Source organism: Wolffia australiana, chromosome 17 (genome assembly GCF_029677425.1).
Source record: "Wolffia australiana isolate 7733 chromosome 17, ASM2967742v1".
In the NCBI taxonomy this organism is placed as follows: Eukaryota; Viridiplantae; Streptophyta; class Magnoliopsida; order Alismatales; family Araceae; genus Wolffia; species Wolffia australiana.
In genome coordinates this window covers 1222127-1244243 of record NC_135851.1, presented here as the reverse complement: position 1 = coordinate 1244243, position 22117 = coordinate 1222127, and the positions used below count along the sequence as shown (strand labels likewise).

At 41.7% G+C, this 22117-nt stretch overlaps 1 protein-coding gene across 7 annotated transcripts; it reads right to left on the bottom strand.

Moving 5' to 3' along the window:
- Window positions 1–5583: 5583 nt before the first annotated feature.
- LOC144714379 (Peptide chain release factor 1) lies at window positions 5584–17305 on the bottom strand. Of its 7 annotated transcripts, none has more exons than XM_078589107.1 (11): window positions 17175–17305; window positions 16845–16945; window positions 15692–15794; window positions 8637–8820; window positions 8501–8549; window positions 7987–8065; window positions 7767–7841; window positions 7585–7662; window positions 6966–7124; window positions 6732–6827; window positions 5584–5888 (listed from the first exon to the last, which is right to left on the bottom strand). In XM_078589107.1, exons 2-11 carry the CDS (start codon window positions 16871–16873, stop codon window positions 5697–5699), a joined length of 1044 nt encoding a protein of 347 aa, XP_078445233.1. In that variant the 5' UTR covers window positions 16874–16945; window positions 17175–17305; the 3' UTR covers window positions 5584–5696. The 7 variants fall into 7 exon arrangements, with proteins under 7 accessions (XP_078445233.1, XP_078445229.1, XP_078445230.1 ...); XM_078589103.1 differs by having other exon boundaries at window positions 15692–15790; window positions 17175–17299; XM_078589104.1 differs by having other exon boundaries at window positions 15692–15790; window positions 16845–16898; window positions 17175–17299.
- Between the last annotated feature and the right edge of the window lie 4812 nt (window positions 17306–22117).

Below are 22117 nucleotides of genomic sequence, written 5' to 3'. Positions count from 1 at the left end.
AAATTAGCCCACTATTAGATAATTTTCCACTAACTACAAAGTATATATCTCGACCCATGTCTTGCCATCTTCTTAGTGAAGGGATTTTTTTTTTGGGTTAATAGCACGGTACATCCCAAACTTTTTCAAAAATCTGAGATATAACCCAAACTTTTTTTTTGGCACGGTACATCCCAAACTCCCTAAGCGGACGCGGGCATATCCTCGTTATGACGTGGAATCCACCGTGGCTGCCAGGTGGATTTCTGGCGGAATCCACCTGGCAGCCACGGTGGATTCCACGTCATAACCTGGATTAACCCTTTTCTCTCTCTATCCTCGATCAAAATTAGTTGAGAGAGAGAGAGAGCGAGAGAGAGAGGCATTCTAGAGAGAGAGAGAGATGTTCTAGAGAGAGAGAGAGGCGTTCATTGTCGATATGTGTTTTCCGATAAGAGAGAGAGGCGTTCTAGAGAGAGAGCGAGAGAGAGAGGCGTTCATTGTCGATATTTGTTTTCCGATAAGAGAGAGAGGCGTTCTAGAGAGAGAGAGAATGTCTCTCTCTAAAACGTCTCTCTCTCTCAAGAACACCTCTCTCTCTCGCTCTCTCTCTTGAACGCCTCTCTCTCTTATCGGAAAACATATATCGACAATGAATGCCTCTCTCTCTAGAATGTCTCTCTCTCTATAGAATGCCTCTCTCTCTAGAACGTCTCTCTCTCTCTCTCTAGAATGCCTCTCTCTTTCGCTCTCTCTCTCAACTAATTTTGATCGAGGATAGAGAGAGAAAAGGGTTAATCCCGGTTATGACGTGGAATCCACCGTGGCTGCCAGGTGGATTCCGCCTAGGTGGATTCTGCTAGAAATCCACCTAGCAGCCACGGTGGATTCCACGTCATAACCAGGATATGCCGGCGTCCGCTTAGGGAGTTTGCGATGTACCGTGCCAAAAAAAAAGTTTGGGTTATATCTCAGATTTTTGAAAAAGTTTAGGACGTACCGTGCTATTAACCCTTTTTTTAAAAAAACAATTCTTAGTGAAGGGATTATATGGCCGAGAGGGCGAACTGAGAGGGCAAGCCGAGAGGGCGAGACGAGAGGGCGAGCCGAGAGGGCGAGCCGAGAGGGCGAGCCGAGAGGGCGAGCCGAGAGGGCGAGCCGAGAGGGCGAGCCGAGAGGGCAAGCCGAGAGGGCGAGCCGAGAGGGGAGCCGAGAGGGCGAGCCGAGAGGGAAAGCCGAGCAGGAGCTGAGCAGATTTTCTCTCAGATGTTTAACTTCGGATTAATTAGGGTGACATACTTTCACCATCCGGAACGTCGGACGAGGTGAGGATGTCTGAGCCGGGATGGTCTCTGGAGGGAACGTTCCCTGCTTGAAAAGATTCGAGATGGGACATTTCCAGCTTGAAAAGATGGGAGATGGGATGGTTCAGACGAGCCTCAAACAAATGTGATGCAGGATGAGACGATAATCGGCTTGAACCATCTTGCATCACCATCTGTCCCCTTCCCTGACAACGGTGCACTTTTTTCTGTTCTTAACCCAAAGTCAATTTATAGAGTATAAATGGGCTATAAAACCTTGGCAAAAGAGCCCAAAATAGCCCACAATCAGATAATTTTCCTCTAACAACAAAGTATATATCTTGACCCATGTCTTGCACTCTTATTAGTGATGGGATTATTTGGCCGAGAAGGTGAGCCGAGAGGGCGAGACGAGAGGGCGAGCCGCGGATTTTTTTTTTTTTGAAAACAATTCTTAGTGAAGGGATTAAATGGCCTAGAGGGCGAGCCAGGAGGGAAAGCCGCGGGGGAGACAAGGAGGAGCCAGGAGTTTTCACTCAGAAGTCTGACTTCAGATTAATAAGGGTGACATACGTTTGCTGTTCAGAACATCAGATGGGACGAGGATGTGTCAGTCAGGATGGTTCATGGGCAGGACATTTCTTTGACGAGGGGACGGGATGGATTAGGGGCACGACAAAAAGTTATCCAGGAACCTCCAAAAAAATGGGATGTGGAGGGGGCAAAATCATTTTCAACCATCATGGGTCCCCATCTTCTACAGTGGTACACCCTGTCTCTTCTTAAACCTAAGTCAATTTATAGGATTTAAATGGGCCAAATTCTCAGCAAAAGAGTCCAGATATTCCACCATAAATAATTTCCCCCAACAAAGCATTTAGCTTGACTCATGTCTTGCACTCTTCTTAATGATGGAATTTTATAGCCTACAAGATAATTACAAATTTATGTCTAGTTCACAGTCATTATGACAAGTCGTAAATGCTTTCTGTATCAAAGTTTCTATCTTGACCTTTGTCTTGCGCTCTTGGTTATGGAATTATATGGCCTACAAGCTAATCACACATTCGTGTTTAATTTGCATTCATTAATGCAAATTATCAAAAAAATTTGCTTCAAAGCATCTATATTGACCCATGTATTGTTCTTTTTGGTGATGGAATTGTACAGCCTACATCCTAGCCGCACATTTGTGTCTCTTTTACATTCATTAATACAAATCATATTCATCATGTGCATGTATGATGTTAATAATGAAGTCTAAATAAATGTTCATTATTGTTTATGTGTGATGTTTATTTTGAAGTCCAATGATATTTTCAACGAGAAGTGAATTATGATGCGTACATATTCCGGGTGATCACAAATATTTAAACATGTACTGTAAAACATTTATATTTATAGGATATTTAAGAAGGTAATAAAAATATGTGGATATAACAGCATTATTTGCACAGGTACACATGACAAGGATGGATGATCCCCAAAAAATCTATTGGAGTCATTAAGGAGAAATAGTGGGTCCTCTTTAGGAGAATCGTTCATTAAATCAAGTCATATGAATTCTTCAGTAGTTTTATACCTAACTGTCAATGAGATCAAGTAATGTCACCATTATGTAAGTCATCCTTACACAGAAAACACCAAGGATGTCACGAGGACAGACAGTGGGGGTTTGACTATGACCTAAGAGTCCATAATCGCAGGACTCCAATTAGTCTTACCGATTATGGAATAACAATTTTACAAAGGTGTGTATGGCCAAGGTGGAATTTCTGGCTTTAATGTAAGAGGAGGAAAATAAAGAAAGATGATGCAGTGAGGTCCTTGGTAAAGATATATTAAAAATGAGTTTTTTTATGACTTCCTAATACATGAATTTTAACTAGGGTGACTGGTTATACCATTAGTCATTCAAGAAGTATCTTTCAAATAAGTGAGTGTACCTTCCTCATAAATGATGACAAACATATATCGTGAAATGATCAATTAAACCTTGTGTGCCTTTTAAAACATGTAGTCTAGCTAAGCACCTCATATGTTCACTACTTGACCTATCAATAAGATCATATCATAATTTAATATATATGTTAGATATAGTTAACTAATTGCCAGGTCCTTGTCTTGGTGGTAACTTTTGCATTCATAAGGACTTTTTTGTACATCCAATAACTATCCAAGAAAGTTTTTTAGAAAAATGAATGGATAAATATTCCTAATTTTTGCATCCAAAGGGTAAAAAAACACCTTAAATTTTTGCTTCCTTTCCTTTATAATTTCACAAGGCACTTGCTCCATTTTTAGCCTTATCAAAACTCTATTCTAAAATCTCCCTTCCTTGGCGCCTCACTTACTATTTGGCCTACGAATATTTATGGACATTTAGGTCATATATATGATGAAACGGACACTAATAAATCAATAATTTAAGCATAAATATTACACATATAGTGGATATTCAATATGTTCTCTTCAGCCACTTAGGCGCACATAACTTGGTGATTATCACCATTTCTTATCATTCCAGAGATTTTTGTCTTGGATAAACCATTTTTGAATATTTTTTTAATGTTCTTCTCATGGAAATCCAGTCATTATCTCCCGCTTCTCACTTTTAACAATATAAGTTAACACAAGTTATTGGATATGTTATCCAATTCTAATCAGGACAAACTAATTAATGATTTCACTCAGGATAAATAATAATTCCAATAAAGGAATATGTCCTTAGTGTTCCAAGTTCTCGTAGTTTACTTAAACACATATTGATTGCGTCTTAAACAGTATTTAAGATAGCCTGATTCACTTTAATATTCTACCAGCACTTTAAAATATTCAACATATTTCTTTATCCATTTATCTCCAATTCTACAGCTCAAAATTTTCATCAAGAACTTTATTCCCATATGAATGAGTTCAACTGAGTTTATTTGTACAGATAAACCTCTGGTTCAGTAATAATTTCTCATCTTTTTTAACTTCAAATACAATAACAATATTTTGATATCAATTTAAACCCTTCGTGGAATATCCTTAAATATTCCATTCACTTAGCTGAAACTATCAGCGTAAACCTATAACTTTCTCAACTATTAGTCACCTATGTTTGCAACTCCTCTTCAGTTCTTTCAACTAAGATCTAACTAGCATGCAGATTAAGCTACCATTCAAAAATATCTTCCAAGGAATAGATTTCCTGAAAGTCTTCTAAAATTCAAAGTATTTATCCATTAAATTCAAAGTATGAAAACATTACACCTTAATTGACGTTGAATCCTAAAATCAAAGTGTTTTTTCTTTAAATATTCTTAACGTCTATGGGGTTGATAAAGTTCACCGCAATCAAATTAACACTCATAAGTTAATCCATTAAAAGCATAACAATTATATGTATAATTTGTATTTTTACAGAATTCTTTTGTTGTATTGAAAAAATTGTATTGCTGTTAACGTGACATTTTCTTTCGTATATTTCTTGATCTGGTTTGTACGATTTTTGTGTCACAACGTTTTTTCAGTTTGTGTCCCTCTGAAGTTCCAGGATAAGAACAGTTTCACAAATACTTTTCTATTTTCAGTAAAGCTTTCTCAATTAACTTTCAGAGAATGCTAAACAAAAGTATATATTATAATAGATGTCAACTATTCACTAGTTGCATATTTTATTCAAATCCAAACATAAATAACTTGATCAGAAATAAGACCAACAACTTGGGCCCTGTCAGAAACATTCATAATTAGCAATGTAATTCAAATCTTTACCAATGTTTATCAGTGTAGCATGACCAATATTCACTACGTTAACAGCATAAAAAATATACCCATTCATAAAAAATATAACTTAGCTGTTGGTCAAATCTACTGCACTCTCCCTCTATATAGTCAATTTAAAATATATTTCCAACCATAAATATGTTTTCATAACCTAAGAAAGAAAAATTCTGAGTTAAATCATCAAAAATCTGAGCACGAATTTACTTAGAGCATAATTACGACCTAAATTATGTACTTCTCTCCGTAAATAAAACATTAAAGGGAGCAATTAAGAGTTAAATAATGAAGGATCTACCTCTCTCTATCAATGAAGTCTCAAAACTAAAAAAGAGAACAACAAAGTGTCAAATTATAAAGAATTTCCTCAAAAGGACCTCCAGTTCTCCATCAATAAAACATAAAAAGATAACAATTATAAGTTAAACTACAAAGAACTGCCTTCAGAAGGAAGGAATTAATCATAAATAATAAAGAGCTACCTCAAAAAGTATCTACCTCTCCGTCAATTAAATCTCTAAGCCAAAGAAAAGACCAAATGATGGGTTAAATTATTAAGGGATACCTCAAAAAGGATTTACATTTCTCCGTTGATAAAACTCAAAAAGAGATTAATTATAAGTTAAATTACAAAGAACTACCTCAAGAAGAACAGAAAGAAGCTATAGCCTGCAACTCTTCCTGCAAGATCAGAGCATTGATGAACTCTGTTAGGCCCTCCCCTTGCAGTACCTCTTGAATAGAGTGGAGAGTGATGCCCACCCGGTGGTCAGTCACCCTCCCTTGAGGAAAGTTAAAAGTCCTGATTCTCTCAGACCTATCTCCACTTCCAATCTACAAACAAAACCCCACCACAAATCAACCCAGGATCTAACAGTGAAACAAAAAAGAATAAACAAATAAAAAAAGGGAAAAAAACACGGAATAGGATGAAAGTAGAGCAGGATCACAAAGTATATATGAACTGGAGTGGCATTGCATAACCCAGCCTAGGATCAAATAGAAATGTTAAAGAAATGAGAATAGGACAGTAAGTTGTTAGGGAAGGTGATCATGAAGTATATAAAAAGATCTAAAGAGAAATTGCATAACTGGCCAAGATCAAACAAGAAAAAATATGATAACAAAAAAAGAGAATTGGACAAGAGATTGTGAGAGAGGAGATCGTGAAATACGTATGAAGATCTAGAGAGAAATTTCATGACATAGCCCAGGATCAAACCAAAAAAAGGATAAATATATTGAACAGAAGATGTATGTTCTGCAGGAAAGAGAATAGGACAAAAAAAGAGATTGAAAAAAGATAAAAAAAGAGAAATTACATACTTTATGAAATTCTAAGTTTTTATTGCATAACACAGCCCAGGATAAAAAAAGGAATATATATACATATATATTGAAAAAAATAAGAGGACTAGTAATTATTCGATAAAGGAAGCATAAAGTATTCTAGGACGATTAAAAGTGAAATTGCATAACGCATCACAGGATAAAAAAGAAGAATATACTGAAGAAAAATATAATTGCACCAAAAAATATTAAAAAGAGGGAAGGTAGAGTATATATGAAGCTCTAAAGTGAAATTGCATATAAAGCACATGATAATATATATGTATATATTAAAAATGCGACCCAAAATGAAATTTTACAAGACCCAGGGCCCCGATGAAGAGTTACCTGCTGGGCACGAAGCTTGGACCGGAAACTGTGCTGTTTAGATCTCTCCAGTTCATATAATCTGGCGTACAAAACCTTCAATGCCTTGGCTTTGTTCTGAAAATAATTCAAAAAGGCCAAATCCAATTGGCTACTTTATGAAAGTCTAGGTTGTTGTAATCGTATTGATAAATTTATTTTAGGCTTTTCAAAGATGAAACAGAATCTGAGATGATTTATGGATAAAATGTTTACCATGTGCTGAGACCTTTCATTCTGTATAGACACAGTCAGGCCTGTCGCCAAATGCGTAATTCTAACAGCACTATTGGTTGTATTAGCATGTTGGCCTCCAGATCCGCCTGATCGGTACGTGTCAATCCTTAAATCTTCATTTCTCACTTGAATATCGACCTGAAAATAGCAGAAATCAGTTAAACAATAAATAACAATCTGGAAGGAGAATTTTTATTCTTTTGAAAGAATGGTTGGAGAATTTATCCATAAAACATTGCAGTTAGAAAAGAACTACATCTTGCTTCAAGCAAAGAAGTTTAAACCTTTTGATTGTCACCATCACTGATATTTTGACTTCTTAACGTGTCTCGACAACAATATAGTTGATGTCCCCACGCACAGATCTTTCTATAACAAGTAAAGTAGTGTTTTTCTAAAACCTTGCAAAAATTACGTATATAAATTCAATAATGCAGTTAAATTAGGAAAACGTTTCTCACATTTCCTAGACAAAAATAAAAATATTTATTTTACTTTTTTTTTGAAGAAAAAATTTTGTAAACATTTCATCATACAATAATTATTCTATGATTACCAAAAAAACTCGACAACCGTGAATTCAAACAATAACAGTTACCTCACTTGCTTGTGGGAGTATAGCAACTGAAACGGCACTGGTATGAACACGCCCAGATTTCTCAGTCAACGGAATACGCTGAAACAATAGTTTTCCAGGCCCCAATTAATCCATAAAAAAATATTTTTAAAAATATATAATTAAAAGGAAAATCATGAGGAATTCAAAATCCTCTCTCATACCTGAACTCTGTGAACACCACTCTCAAATTTTAGTAGACCAAACGCGCCTGGCCCAGAAATTGTTGCACTGGCCTCCTACAACCCGTAGTTTTTCGTTTCAAGGAAAAATATTATGAAAATAAATGCAAAAGAAAAGCATCAATAATTATCTGGTATTTTAACTAAAAGCTCTTAGTGTTTCAGTGATGGGATAAGTTGAAGGGTGCGAAAAGATTCATACCTTGTAACCTTTCATGTCAGACACCATGATGTCAATGACATCAAATTGCCATCCTTTCTTCTGAGCAAATCGTTCATACCTGGTATGTGATATCGCATCCCATTATAGTGAGAGACTGACTCAATGATAATGGAGTGATCCTAAAATTTGTTTCATCAAAAGAATTAAGATAAAACTGTCAATGAGGACTAAGGCTTGCGGATTATGTTATCATCATGTGATGAAATTTTAGACCCAATTTTGCCCCAGGAGTACATGATGAGACAATTATTCCGTCTTGGTATGAACCATCATCCTTTCCCACTGTTCCAGACGCAGGACTGGACGAAGTGGACCCCACCCAGTTCATCCCGAGATGCAAGACTGCTTGGGACGACCCCAAACGGCATGGCTCTAGGACGGGATGAAAATCCTGAGAGGCGAGTATTATGGTAGTCCCATCTCATCCCGTTGCCTACCCCAGGATGTCGAGAATATTAGCAAGGAAGAAACAATAAAATATTAAAAAGAATACATTTTAAAAATATCCAAGGCGAACAGAGATGCCTCCTCCCCACCAGTTCCTGTCAAATGTTCTCAATATGTCATAACAAAGAATAATGCGACTTTTTTTGAAAATACATAGAATCATGAGATTTATATGAAGAAACCTGCTCTCACTTCCAGAATACAGTCCTTTTCATCCGCATCGTCCCTCGGCAACAGCGACTTGAGCAGAAGTAGCTGTAGCCTTTTCTCTTCCTCTGCGGCCTTACATACCTCTTCACCAGCCATATGTTGCATCTCTTTATCTTGAGGACATTCAACTATCAATGAATTCAAGCTCTCGATTTCCTATGTCAAGGTATTGGCGTCAAAATCTATCCCATGGAGATGAGCAGGTAAAATGAATTAGTAGATTTTAACAAATAAAAATTTGTGGGATAAGTTTAAGTAAAACAAGAAAGGTAGATTCCTGGGTTGGATAAGGAAATACGGACTGTTTGACAGCATGGTATGTTTTGCGCTCGATTTCCTATGTCAAGGTATTGGCGTCAAAAGCTATCCCATGGAGATGAGCAGGTAAAATGAATTAGTAGCTCTTAACAAATAAAAATTTGTGGGATAAGTTTAAGAAACAGATCAAAATTAAAACAAGAAAGGTAGATTCCTGGGTTGGATAAGGAAATACGGACTGTTTGACAGCATGGCATGTTTTTCATATTTTTTTACTTCTAAAGATAAAACTCTGTTTCACAATATAGTATTTCTTGAAACACCTGTCTTTCTATATTTGAAAATGTCTTAACGGGAGGGATCCACCAATAGGAGCCACCTAAAACAACTCTTATATACAGGGTGTTGTCGAGATAGTAAACAACTCTTTTTCTGGCATAATCCTAGATCACTTGTGCGAAAGCCACGGAGAGGCGGACAGTACGCAGCTACAGGCAAGAATTCTGAGAAAGATAAAAGAAAAACACTGGGCTGTGCAACAGCTAACTATATAGTAGATACTGTTGACATTATTGTCTCCTTTCCTTTTTCTTTTCTTCTTTCTATTATTAGCTCCTTTCTATTATTAGCCCATTAAGGGCCCTTTCTATTATTAGCCCATTAAGGGCCCTTTCTATTATTAGCCCATTAAGGGCCCTTTCTATTATTAGCCCATTAGGGCTCCCTATAAAACCCCTTGTAATCTCTTTGTTTGGGTATCAAGAATTGTTCTTTCTTCTTGTCTTCATGGTATCAGAGCCCTAACCCTAACCCTAATCCGGGTTCCTGGGCTCGACCGTAGCTCCGATCTCTGGCGTTTCTACATTCGCCATGATCTTGAGCTCCTTCTCCTTCCGGTTGGCTACCTGCTCCTGGCGGCGCAGCTTCTTTCCGGCCACATTTCCGGCTTCCCACACCGCGCTCCCTCCTCGGCTGTGCTTCTCTCTCGGCAGCGTACGCTTCCCTCTCGACCGCGCGCTCTCCTCGGTCGCGGCGCGCTCCTCGACTCTTCAGCCGCGCATGCAGCCAATAGCCGCGGGCGTTCCTGCAGCCGTGTGCTCCTCGTGCGACACTTCATTCTGTGATCAAGATGAAGGAGCCTGTATCGGTTTCCGGTGTGACGCCAGCATCGATGCCAGCATCGACGCCACCCAGTGTGGGTCAAACGTCAAATGCTTCGGAGGCACCTCTTGAGTCGGGGAATTGGTCGGCTTCACCTGGACCGTTTTCTCTGCCTCGGATGCCTCCAGATGGGATGTTCACCGGCTTTAACCTTCTTCAGTCGCAGCAATATGTCCAGATTACTCTCAAGGGACGACTGATGCGTCATTTACTTGAAGAAGGGCCTTCCAAGACGGACTCCAAGTACTATGACTGGCCAGACGTTGAAGGGGTGGTCCATCGATGGCTTTTGGATAGTATTTCACAGAGTATCAAGGGTGAATTTCTGTCTCTTGAGTCTGCCCGGGCCGTGTGGGAAGCGGCCCTTGACAGCCACTCCAAGAAAAATAATATTGCCACACTGTATGAGCTAGTGCATCGGGCCGCCAATCTGCGTCAAAGAGACAGGACGATCATGGAGTACAGCACAGAACTCATTTCTCTGTGGAATGAGATTGATCACTACATGCCTCCGGACCCTCACTCGGTGGATTGCAAGTACACTCTTCAACTTCGGGTTTTTCAGTTCCTTATAGGACTTAACCCGGAATATGAAGCGGTACGGGCTCAACTTATACACCGGGAGAAAGAGCTTTCCTTCAAGGATGCACTTCGCAGCGCGAGAATTGAAGAATCTCGCTTTCAGCAGTCCCAGACCCCGGCTTCTGCACTTGTAGCACATTCGTCTTCCTCCACGCGCTCCTCGGTGACGACCACATCGACTGGAGCAGGAGCTTCGTCTCGTGGTCCATCTACTCGGACTGAGGAATCCTCCAAAGGTGATCCTTCCCTTTTCTGCAATTACTGCAAAAAGCGGGGTCACTCCAAGGAGACGTGCTTTAAGCTTCAACGGAAGCGAACACAACAGAGCAATCTCGCTACGGTTGCACCTTCTGTCAACAAGTACCGATGCCTGGTCAAGTGCCTCTGTCCTATGGTCTTCTTCCAAGTGGAGCGTCTTCGGCGAGTGCTTCTCTTCCGGGCTTTACACCTGAAGAAGTGGAACGTCTTCGGCGATTACTTGACCCTCCAGTCGTGGGCTCATGCTCTCTAGCTAACGCGGGTATGTCCACCATTCCTTCTCCCCCGCCTTCACCATCTCCATCGTCATCATCATCCACTTGGCTTCTTGACTCTAGTGCCACTGCCCACATGACACCCAATCCTAGAGCTTTTGTGACCTATGAACCCGTTTCCGGCTCCTCCAAAGTTAAAACAGCTTCCGGTGATCTTCTCACTGTGGCTGGGATTGGTCGTGTGTCTCTCTCTCCTTCGATGAACCTCACTAAAGTCCTTCATGTTCCACGGCTTGCTCATCATCTTCTTTCTTTATCCCGCCTTGTTCGTGATCTGAACCAAGATCTTACATTCACTCCTAATACCTGTTTTTATCGTGATAAGGTGTCGGGGAGGACGATTTCCATTGCTGAGGAGCATGAGGGTCTCTATCTTGTTCGATCTCCCTTGTCTCCCCTCGCTGTTGCTGCCGCTGCAGTTCCCCTTTCGACGTCTCATGAGCGTTTGTGGCTTCTCCATCGACGCCTCGGCCATCCATCCTTTGCTACTCTTTATCGTTTATTTCCAAAACTTTTCTAAGGCCACTCTGTGGACCGCTTTGTTTGTGATGCTTGTCGAATTGCTAAACATCATCGTACTACGTATCCTATTTCTTCTTCCCATTTGACGACTCCTTTTGCTCTCGTTCACACCGACGTGTGGGGACCCTCCCCTGTTCATAGCACGTCCGGTGCTCGGTGGTTATGTATATTCATTGATGACGCTACTCGTTTCACGTGGGCCTATCTCTTGAAAAATAAATCAGAGATCTCCCTTGTTATTCCTCAGTTCTACTCTCTCATTCAAACTCAATTCTGCACTTCTATTCGTTGCTTCCGCTCCGACAATGCCCGAGACTATGTCAATTCCACGTTAAGTACTTTCTTCCAAGAAAAAGGCATCATCCATGAAACCACATGTCCTTACACCCCCCCGCAAAATGGAGTTGCAGAACGAAAATTTCGTCACATTTTTGAAATGGCTCGGAGCCTCTTATTTCACATGCATGTGCCAAAGTATTTTTGGGCTGAAGCTGTCCAAACTGCCATTCATCTTCTCAACCGTCTTCCGTCTCGCGTACTTAACTACTCTACTCCCATTGATTGTCTCCAGCATTCCTTCCCCAACATTTCTCTCCGAACCAATCTTACCCCTCGTGTCTTTGGATACGTTTGCTTTGCTCCTAACCACCATCTTGGTCGTGACAAGCTTGATCCTCGGGCCATCTAATGTGTCTTCGTCGGCTATGCTTCTACTCAAAAGGGTTATCGATGTTATCATCCACCCTCTCGTCGATTTATTGTCACCAAGGATGCTACCTTTAACGAATTTACTCCGTATTACCCCTCGTCTTCTCCACCTTCTCCTTCTTTACCACCTCAATCAGATCCCCTTGAATTTCTTATTCTTCCTAACTCATCTCCCTCGTCACCTGTCCCAAGTCCTTCCTTGCTTGTTCCTCTCGAAGAGCCTCCATCTGATATTCCCATGAACACCTTGTCCTCTGATCCTCTGCCTGCACCAATCCCAAATCCACCTGTCCTTACTAAAGATCCATCCTCTGCTTCATCGAACCCTCCTGCAGAGTCCCCATCGGATCCCTCTATCCCACTATGTTGTGCCCCTTTACCTATACGCCGTTGCCCGCCAGAAAAACGCTATGGTATCACTCTTGCTCGTCACAAGCCTCGTGTTCCTCCTACCCCTGAAGTTCCCTCATCCTCCTCATCCACTCCTCTTGAAAATCCTTCATTAGCACTTGTGTCTTGCCCTCATCCTTCTCCATTGTATCCATTAGCCGCATCCATCTCATCTCATCGTCTTTCCCCATCCTACCACGCTCTTCTCACCTCCCTTGACACTATCTCCCTTCCAAAGACGGTGGACGTAGCCCTCTCTCTTCCTCATTGGCGTCGGGCAATGGAGGAGGAGCTACAAGCACTTGCCCTAAATGACACATGGGATCTGGTTCCACTACCGCCGGGCAAGCACTTGGTTGGCAGTCGTTGGGTTTATGCTGTAAAGCACAATTCCGACGGCTCTATTGAAAGGCACAAGGCACGTGTTGTGGCGCAAGGGTTCACCCAACAGTATGGCATTGATTATCAGGAAACGTTTGCCCATGTGGCCAAGATGAACACTGTTCGGATTCTCTTGGCTCTTGCCGCCGATCTGGGCTGGATATTGCAGCAATATGATGTCAAGAATGCTTTTCTTCATGGTGATTTGACTGAGGAGATCTATATGGCCTTACCTCTTGGATATACCTCCTTAGTGCCGTCTACTCCGAGTTCAGTTGTTTGTCGCCTGAAGAAAGCGCTGTACGGTTTGAAGCAATCTCCTCGTGCTTGGTTTGGCCGTTTCACCATGGCCATGAAGAACCGGGGATACCGGCAGTGTAATGGAGATCCCGCGCTTTTCTACCGTCATTCCACATCCGGGGGAGTGGCTATTCTTCTCGTGTACGTGGATGACATTATCATCACGGGTGATGATACGGAGTCCATTACTCAGCTGGCTATGTATCTGTCGTCGGACTTTGCCATACGTCATCTTGGCCCATTACGATATTTTCTTGGTATTGAGGTGGCTTATTCTTCGAGTGGGATTTTCATCTGCCAGCGGAAATATACAGTGGATCTTCTTTGCGAGCTGGGAAAGGAAGACTCCAAGCCTATTTCGACACCGATTGATGTGAGTCATCGACTTGGTGCGGATGAGAATGAAGATCCGGCTGAGCCCGGACAATATCGAAGACTTGTGGGCAAACTGCTCTATCTCACCCACACCCGTCCCGACATTGCATATACAGTGGGTGTTCTAAGTCAGTTTATGCAAAACCCTCGAATGAGTCATCTTCATGCTGCCCATCGCCTCCTCCGTTTCTTGAAGGGCACCATTGGCCGTAGATTAATGTTTCGTCGTCACAGTGGTCTGCGTCTAGAAGTCTACACTGATGCCGATTATGCAGGATCTGTGGTTGATCGTCGGTCGACCTCTGGGTACTGCACCTTCTTGGGAGGCAATCTTATTACTTGGAGGAGTAAGAAACAGAAAGTGGTCTCTCGATCAAGTGCTGAAGCGGAGTTCCGTGCCCTTGCGCATAGTCTTTGTGAAGCACTTTGGATTACCCAACTGCTTCGTGAACTAAGGTGTCCGGTTTCTTCCCCTGTTCAGCTGTTCTGTGACAACAAATCGGCTATCAGCATTGCTCATGATCCCGTCCAGCATGATCGTACAAAACACATTGAGATCGATCGAAATTTCATTAAAGAGAAGCTTGAGTCGGGAAATTTCTGCACGCCATATGTTCCGTTAGCTGAACAGCTTGCAGACATCTTCACCAAAGGGCTTCATGCCCCTCGGTTTGAGGAGCTCTGTTCCAAGCTGGGTGTGGAAAACATCCACGCTCCAGCTTGAGGGGGAGTGTTGACATTATTGTCTCCTTTCCTTTTTCTTTTCTTCTTTCTATTATTAGCTCCTTTCTATTATTAGCCCATTAAGGGCCCTTTCTATTATTAGCCCATTAGGGCTCCCTATAAAACCCCTTGTAATCTCTTTGTTTGGGTATCAAGAATTGTTCTTTCTTCTTGTCTTCAGATGCTAAAGTCAGAAATAGTTGCACATCGATAAAAATGAACAGCTAAACTTTCTGATGAAGATTAGAATTTTTTTTAAAAAAAATTCAAACAAACATGCCAGAACAAAGCTAGTCCATGTCAATGTGCATTTTCATCAAAGAGAAACTGGGCTTTCTTCATGTCCTGGGTTTGATCATATGATAAATATGCTGATATCTCCTAAAAAAGCTTAGTTGGAATGAAGCGTACTTCTCAGCTTGAACGGAGAAGTAACAAGATAAACAGTGTCAAAATTACATGAACCTTGCTCTCATTGGATCCAGGATATCGGGTCTTCCAGTTAACCTACCCCCCAGAACAAGTAAACATAAGTTGAAACTACCCAGAAATGGTAATAAACACTTTTGTTTCTTTTCTAATATGCAAGTTGTTCGACGACACGGTGAGAATCCCCGATAACCTTTTTGCAGGTTCTTATGGAATTTTGTTGTCACCAATATGTCTATTTAAGGTAGATAGAGTGGAATGAAATACAAAGCATTTTAACCCAAACTCATGTTCTAGGGTGGCTAACTTTTCTCACAACTCCATTCAATCTCTCGAAAGCTGGCACAAGTCTCTCTCTCTCTCTCTCAATCCTGCCCATTGCAGAAGCACATCCAAAAAAAGCAATCTGTCACACTCGGCCTACTTATAAATTTTTGATATAACGCACATATAGGCCCAAAGAGTCCTAGAAAATATAATGCCACATAGCTGAACCAAACAAGAATTGAAAACAACACTTTTACCCTCCATACAAGTTTAAATAGAACACATATATTCTTCAAAAGATAAACAGAACACGTGTAAGCCTAGAAGGAGACGTTACACCAGATGTTCAATGATGGTACATCGGTTGCTTTCAAACTAAAATGAATCCCTTGCCTCACCTTTTGTTTGGCCCTCAGATCGTTGATTAGTTCCATTGAACACTTGAGCTGCTGAAGCTCTCGATTTGCCGTTGAATACTCAGCAGTCGAGATTTCTGGCTGGCTTCAGACAACCCAGAAAGAAAATAAATTCAACTTTGAACAGATTAAGACAGATTCATAGAGCTTCGATGGAAATTATGGTTAAATTGGAACATTTAAATTACCGGACGATAAATAACAACATACTTCAATAAAGCAAGTAAAGCAACGCATAATGCAGACTTAGAGATCAAGACATGGACATTTGGTCATTCAAAAAAGCACATCATTAACATTGGTGGTTGGCATCCAGGAGTATGATAACGAGTGGATTATGATGAGTCGTCGTCATCCTCGCCATGGGAGAACAGCAAGGAAGATGATATGATGATGGGCGACGATTATAATGTATATAAATAAAATTTCCCCCTAAAGATGACTCTCTCTATGCTGCACACGCCGTCATCATCCTTCTCTTTGGTCTGCGGTGAGAATGACAATGATGTTGACGAAATAATAGCATAGTAAATCGTCTGCATCATCGTCATCGTCACCGCAGACGTATGATAAGGACGATGACGGCCCGTGAATCATAGAGAGAGCCACCGTTAGGAGGAAAGTTTATTTATATAAATTATAATCATCGTCCATTACCATATGATCTTTCTTGACGACCATAACGATTTTACTTTTCTTAAAGTAGTAAATCGTCATCATCATGTCCATGCTACCAATGGATGATGACAATGACGATCTGTGTGGAAGCCGAATTTTTCGTCGTCCTCCAACCCAATTTAATGAATCCATTCGAGAGAAGACACACCAAACTTTTGGAGAAGGAGAAGCTTCCAGAACTCAATCTATTCGAGCAGTCAAAAGATTGCTTCTCTTTAAATCAAGTGCAGGGGAATCCTTAGCATGGAAGTTCCAACCGATGAGAATAATTGAAAACCAATTAGCTATCTAGGAGTATACACTAGAATCCAATATCAGAATCTTAAAGAAACAATACTTTTTAATTTCTTCCAACTTTAAGTCTTTATTGATTCATTTCACGTATGAACGCCTTTGTTTTGAGATTTTACATAATCTCAAACGTGTATCAATGAATTAAGAAAAGCGGCTAAATCACCTGAGAGACCCGCCCATGAAGATAGGCATGGCGCCGCTCCATCGCCACCATTCTCTGCTCCATTATCTCGAGAAGTTTAGGCGACAGTTGAGATTGAACGTCTAGAATTCAAAGAAAAGTTAGCCGTGGTCCAAATTACACTCCATAAAATAACATTTGAAGTTGAATCCCAGAGAAATGAACAAGTTGCAGTACAATCAAAGTTTCCGATCGGGTATACACAGATTTCTTCAGCTTCGAGTGCCCCATCGTTGAAATCGACGAAAAAAGATTACTTCCCATGATTTAAAGCGAACTGAAACCGTAAAAAAAAAAAACACTTTTTTTTACCAAAAGAGGAGTACAGGCGCAGCCCAAAGATCGAGTTGGGCTCTTTTGATTCCAAGAGTCTAGAGAATCGCCGACCGCACGCATGAACAAACCCTAGAAATCTCATTTCTTCGAAGATTGCGATATTGTTCTTCCTGGGAGAAATGAAATTTGTAGAAAGTTTGAGAAGCAGAGTTCGGTATTCGTCGGCGTCAACGAATTTCGTCAACGATTGACGTTGACGATGACGTTCACGATTGACGTTGACAGTTTTAAGGTTACTTAATGATGACGTTGACGATTGACGTTGACCGTTTCAATGGTGTGTTACGATGACGTTGACTGTTTCAAGGGTGGCTGATGATGACGTTGATGATTGACGTTGACTGTTTAAATGTTGTTCTACGATGACGTTGACTGTTTCAAGGGTGGCTGATGATGACTTTGATGATTGACTTTGACCATTTGAAGGGTATTTTACGATGACTTTGACCCTTTCAAGGATGGTTGATGATGACGTCGTCGATTGGAATTGACAGTTTCAAGGGTATTTTACAATGATGCTGACGACGACTTACGTTGACAGTTTCAAGGGTGTTTTATGACGACATTGACGACTGACGTTGACCGTTTCAAGGGTATTTCACGATGATGTTGATGACTAATGTTGACAGTTTCAAGAGTGGTTGATGCTCACGTTGACGATCGCGTTGACAGTTTCAAGTTGTTCTACGATGACATTGACAACTGACGTTGACTGTTTCAAGAGTGGTTGACAATGATATCGATGATCGATTGACAGTTTCAAGAGTGGATGACTAATGGTTGACGACATCCTCAATGATGATGGGGGACCATCTATACCCATAGACATAGTTTATTTATTTTGTTCACACTTGTTAGGAACCTGGTACGGTCCTACAATTTTGTGCGTGTGGGAGCCTGTGTATGGGTATGTTTGTGGAGCTTTCTCTTATTAGGGCCCTCTATGAAACTTTTTTTTGGGCCTTCTTCCCTTCATTCCTAATTTGGAAGGCCCATATTTCCCCTATAAGAGAGGGGAGGAGGGGGGGGGGGGGTTGCCCATCGTAAGATAGGAAGAAGCAAAAAGAGAAGAAAAAAAGAGTCAAAATGTAATCCTTTGCATTTTTCAGTAATTTTAGTTGTTTTTTTAGTTCAGTTTTAGAGTTCGAGAGACTTACAAAAATGCCCCTTGAGAAGAGAAATCAGGGCATTTCCATCGTATCTTTGCTGGACTGCCGCCGCTGCCATTGGTCGTGCCGCCATCGCCGGCACCACCGTCTCTGCCGCCGTCATCACCGGCACTACGCCGGGTTTGGTCATCCTCGGGTTTGCCACGCCGCTGCCAGACGCGCCCAAGCAGCTAGTCACAGGCACAGCCACCGTCGCCGGACCAGGCTGTAGTCGCGAGCAATGTAGCGACCATGCCCGTCCGCAGTGCCCATGTCCGGCTATAGCGGTTGCAGCCAGCCTCAACAGCCGCAGCGGCCGCAGCCTTCCAGCGCCGCCGCAACCGCCAGCGCTACCGCAGCTGCTGGCGTGGCTCCCAGCGCCAGCAGCAACAGCAGCCTCAATTGCCGCAGCCATGCATCCACTGCCATTGCGCAGCCGCAGCCACGCAGCCGCCGCTACAGCCGCAGTCATCAGCCGCCTGCCTTGGCTGCAACTGCCACCACGTAATGTCGTCGTGCCCGCCGTCACGCTCGCCCCCACGCCTACCAGCACCACCGCGCCAACCTGCGCTCATTGTCGTCCTCGCCACCGCGCTTGCCTACGAGCCCGGCGCTGCGCCTACTTGCGCCACCGTCGACCTCGCCATCGTGCTCGCCTCCGAGCCCATAGCTGCGCCTACCTGCACCGCCGCCATCCTCTTGATCGCGCTCGCCTCCAAGCCCGTTGCCGCGCCTACCTCCGCCGTCGTGTTCGTCACTGTGCTCGCCTCTAAGCCCGTAGCCGCACCTACTTGCGTCGTCATCATCCTCTTGACCGCGCTCACCTCCGAGCCTGTCGCCGCATCCACTTGCGCCGCCATTCTCATCACCGCCGCGAAGTACATGCCACCGCAGGATGAACAGCCGTCAACATCGTCGCCGACATCTCCCTCCGTCCACGAGTAGCTAGCTTTACACCCATCATCATCATCGTAGCGACGCCAGACATCACGTCACTGAAGTCCGATAGTACCTTGTTGCAGTCGCCCTATGCCACCGCGCCTTTGTGTCGTCCCATGCCCGCCACTATGGTCTCCTAGAGTAGCTTCAAGGGAGACGTCAGTCGGACGACATGCCGCCGCTAGTTCACCACTGCAAAGTACATGCCGCCATAGGTAGAACAGCCGCCGCTTTGCCCCCCAATGCCTATCTTTGTTGCCTATAGTGAGCCATAGCCGAGGCTCACCCAGTCACCATTACTGATGCGGCCGCCCGGCGCTGTCGCTTACGGATTAGTTGTCCTTCTCTTGTGGTGTAACACGAGCCGTTCGATCCCGATGCATCGTGTTACATCAATGTAACCTCTAAGGGATAGTCCAATTAGACAAAGGTGGGCTTCGAGTAGTATTGTAACCTTGATTATGACATTTACTATTAGATTGGCCTCTTAGACGCTCTCTCTCTCTCTAGATTTTTTAGGACCTCATCCAAGCTGCACTCAAGCTCAATGTCTGCTATTACGTGCAAAACAAGAGTTTTAGCAAAACAATAAACTTTATTAATAATCCTTAAGGGTACATGGGGGCCTTGTATAGGCCACAACAAGTGCAGGGACGTCCATAATGACTGTACCCATGAAAGTACAACAAAAAACATTGAAAAAAATTACTATGACAAGATAAAGCAGAGGAGAAGCACCCTAACAGGCCTGAGTAGAGATATTTAACAGATTTTGGGGCCAATAGAAGCTGTTAGGAGATATTTGTGTGGCTTAAGAAGATCCTGATGGGACAAAATAGAAGATATGTAGATTTGACAAGTTAGAACATAGATATTTCGCAAATCCTAGCAGAAAAAGAATATGTCAGAGAATTTTGTCACATATGAAACTACCAAAGGATTGTGTCAAAGAAAATCCTGTTAGAGGATCCTGTTAGGGAAAATCCTGTAAGAGAATCTTGTCAAAGAAATATTTTCTACATATCATGTTAGTTCACGACGAATCTCCTTTATGGGCCACAAGTTGCTAATGGGCCTCAGAAAATGGGCTTCAGGGTTACACCACAATGGGGTGGGATACTTCATCTGCTGCTCTAATCCTAAATAATTTAGTTTCCTTAACCTCGCCCCGAACCCTTCTCTGGTCACTGCTCCTTTGCTTGAGGCCACTAATACTTGTCTTCCCATTTGCCTGCATGTGATCTTCTACATACATCTACCAAACCAGCACCCAGCTACATTTACAAACACACTTGAATTGATGAAGCACAAGGATAAATCCAACATCTATCATCATCCTACAATCACAACGTGCACCACTCACTCATCTACACTGACTACCCTCTAATATGGCTGGCCTGCAAATTCACAAGACTTAATTATGAACCATGGGCCTCTTTGATAACATGCATTTTAAGTACCTTATATGATCATATTTACTTATTTATCTGCATTTAATTACTTATATTTGCATGTTATCAATCTTAAAATGATTAAATCTGTTCTTAGAATGATTTGTTGATTTTACTGCATTTTTATGGATTTTCTAACAATATATTCTAAAAGAATATTATTTTTGAGATAGAAAATGATTTTTCTGGAATTCTTTGACATTTTATTTGGAAAGATATGATTTTTCTGAGTCAAATATATATATATATATATATATATATATATATATATATATATATGTATTTTTTGGGCTTTTATTTTATTTAATATGAATTTTTAAATGTTTTTGGTTTTTTTTTTGGCGCCGGGTGACGTGGCACACTCACAGCCACTGCTTAAAGAAAGAAAAAGAAGAAAGAAGAAGGTGACGTGGCGCGCTGTCGCGCCGCCACGTCTCCCTCCGAAAACAAAACGTGTTTTGCTTCTTTTTTCTTCTTCTTTGCTTTGTTTTCTTTGACTTTTCTTCAGGTACACGTGGACTTCGAAAAGCGCACGCGCGGAAGACGAAAAGCACAGAATGCGGAGCGCTTTGACTTCTCAATGGGCACGGAAAACCATGCCGATGACGAGGAGAGAGAAAATATCAATGGCTAGGATTTCTTCAAATTGAAACGGCCATAACTTTTGATCTACAATTTCGATTTAGCTGAAATTTTCAGCGTTGCTTCGTCTCCCCCTCCTCTTTCTATCCATAACCTCAGATCTATAAATAGAGGCCTGGATCATTGTAAAATTCATCTTGAACTTGCTTCCTACTTGTGTAGGCTGATTGAAAGATAGTGAGTTTTGAGATCCATCAAGAGTGTTCTTGGTGTCCTGAGTGTGTGGGAAGAAGCATTGGAGAAGAGGAGGGGCTTACCGGCACTCGTAAATCGCCGTGATCCTGGCGGAACATAAGGATCTAAGGTAAGTGTCCTTGCCTTACGTTGTCTCTTTCCCTTCACTATATTTAACATAATTAGAATTTATCATCATACTTGAACTCTCATTTCACTCGTGTTTCTCGTCTCTCCATCCGTGCCATCATACCCAACCATTATCCTCATTTATACTTTCGTTCATCTTCGTGTCCGTCACAATCATTTACTCTTTATTTTAGTTGAAATAACATATACATTTAGTACTTCTTAATCAATATCACTAGCTCATATCCTTGAATCGTGCTTTTGTCGATCTTCTCATAAGAACATCACGAGTTAAGAAAGTAATTCCTTAATCTTCGTTCCCTGTGGAGACAATCCGTACTCATCCCTAACTAAATATTTTTAAGTACGGTTAAATATATTTATTGAATAATCTCAATCACCAACGACAAATTTTAACCCTAAAAGTGAGATTATC

Coding starts and splice junctions, on each gene's coding strand:
- LOC144714379 (XM_078589103.1), bottom strand. CDS start 17,280: ATGAGATTTCTAGGGTTTGTTCATGCGTGCGGTCGGCGATTCTCTAGA. Junction 8,821..15,691: donor ATCTGAGGGCCAAACAAAAG/GTGAGGCAAGGG, acceptor ACCTTGACATAG/GAAATCGAGAGCTTGAATTC. Junction 7,125..7,584: donor TACTCCCACAAGCAAGTGAG/GTAACTGTTATT, acceptor TGCTATTTTCAG/GTCGATATTCAAGTGAGAAA.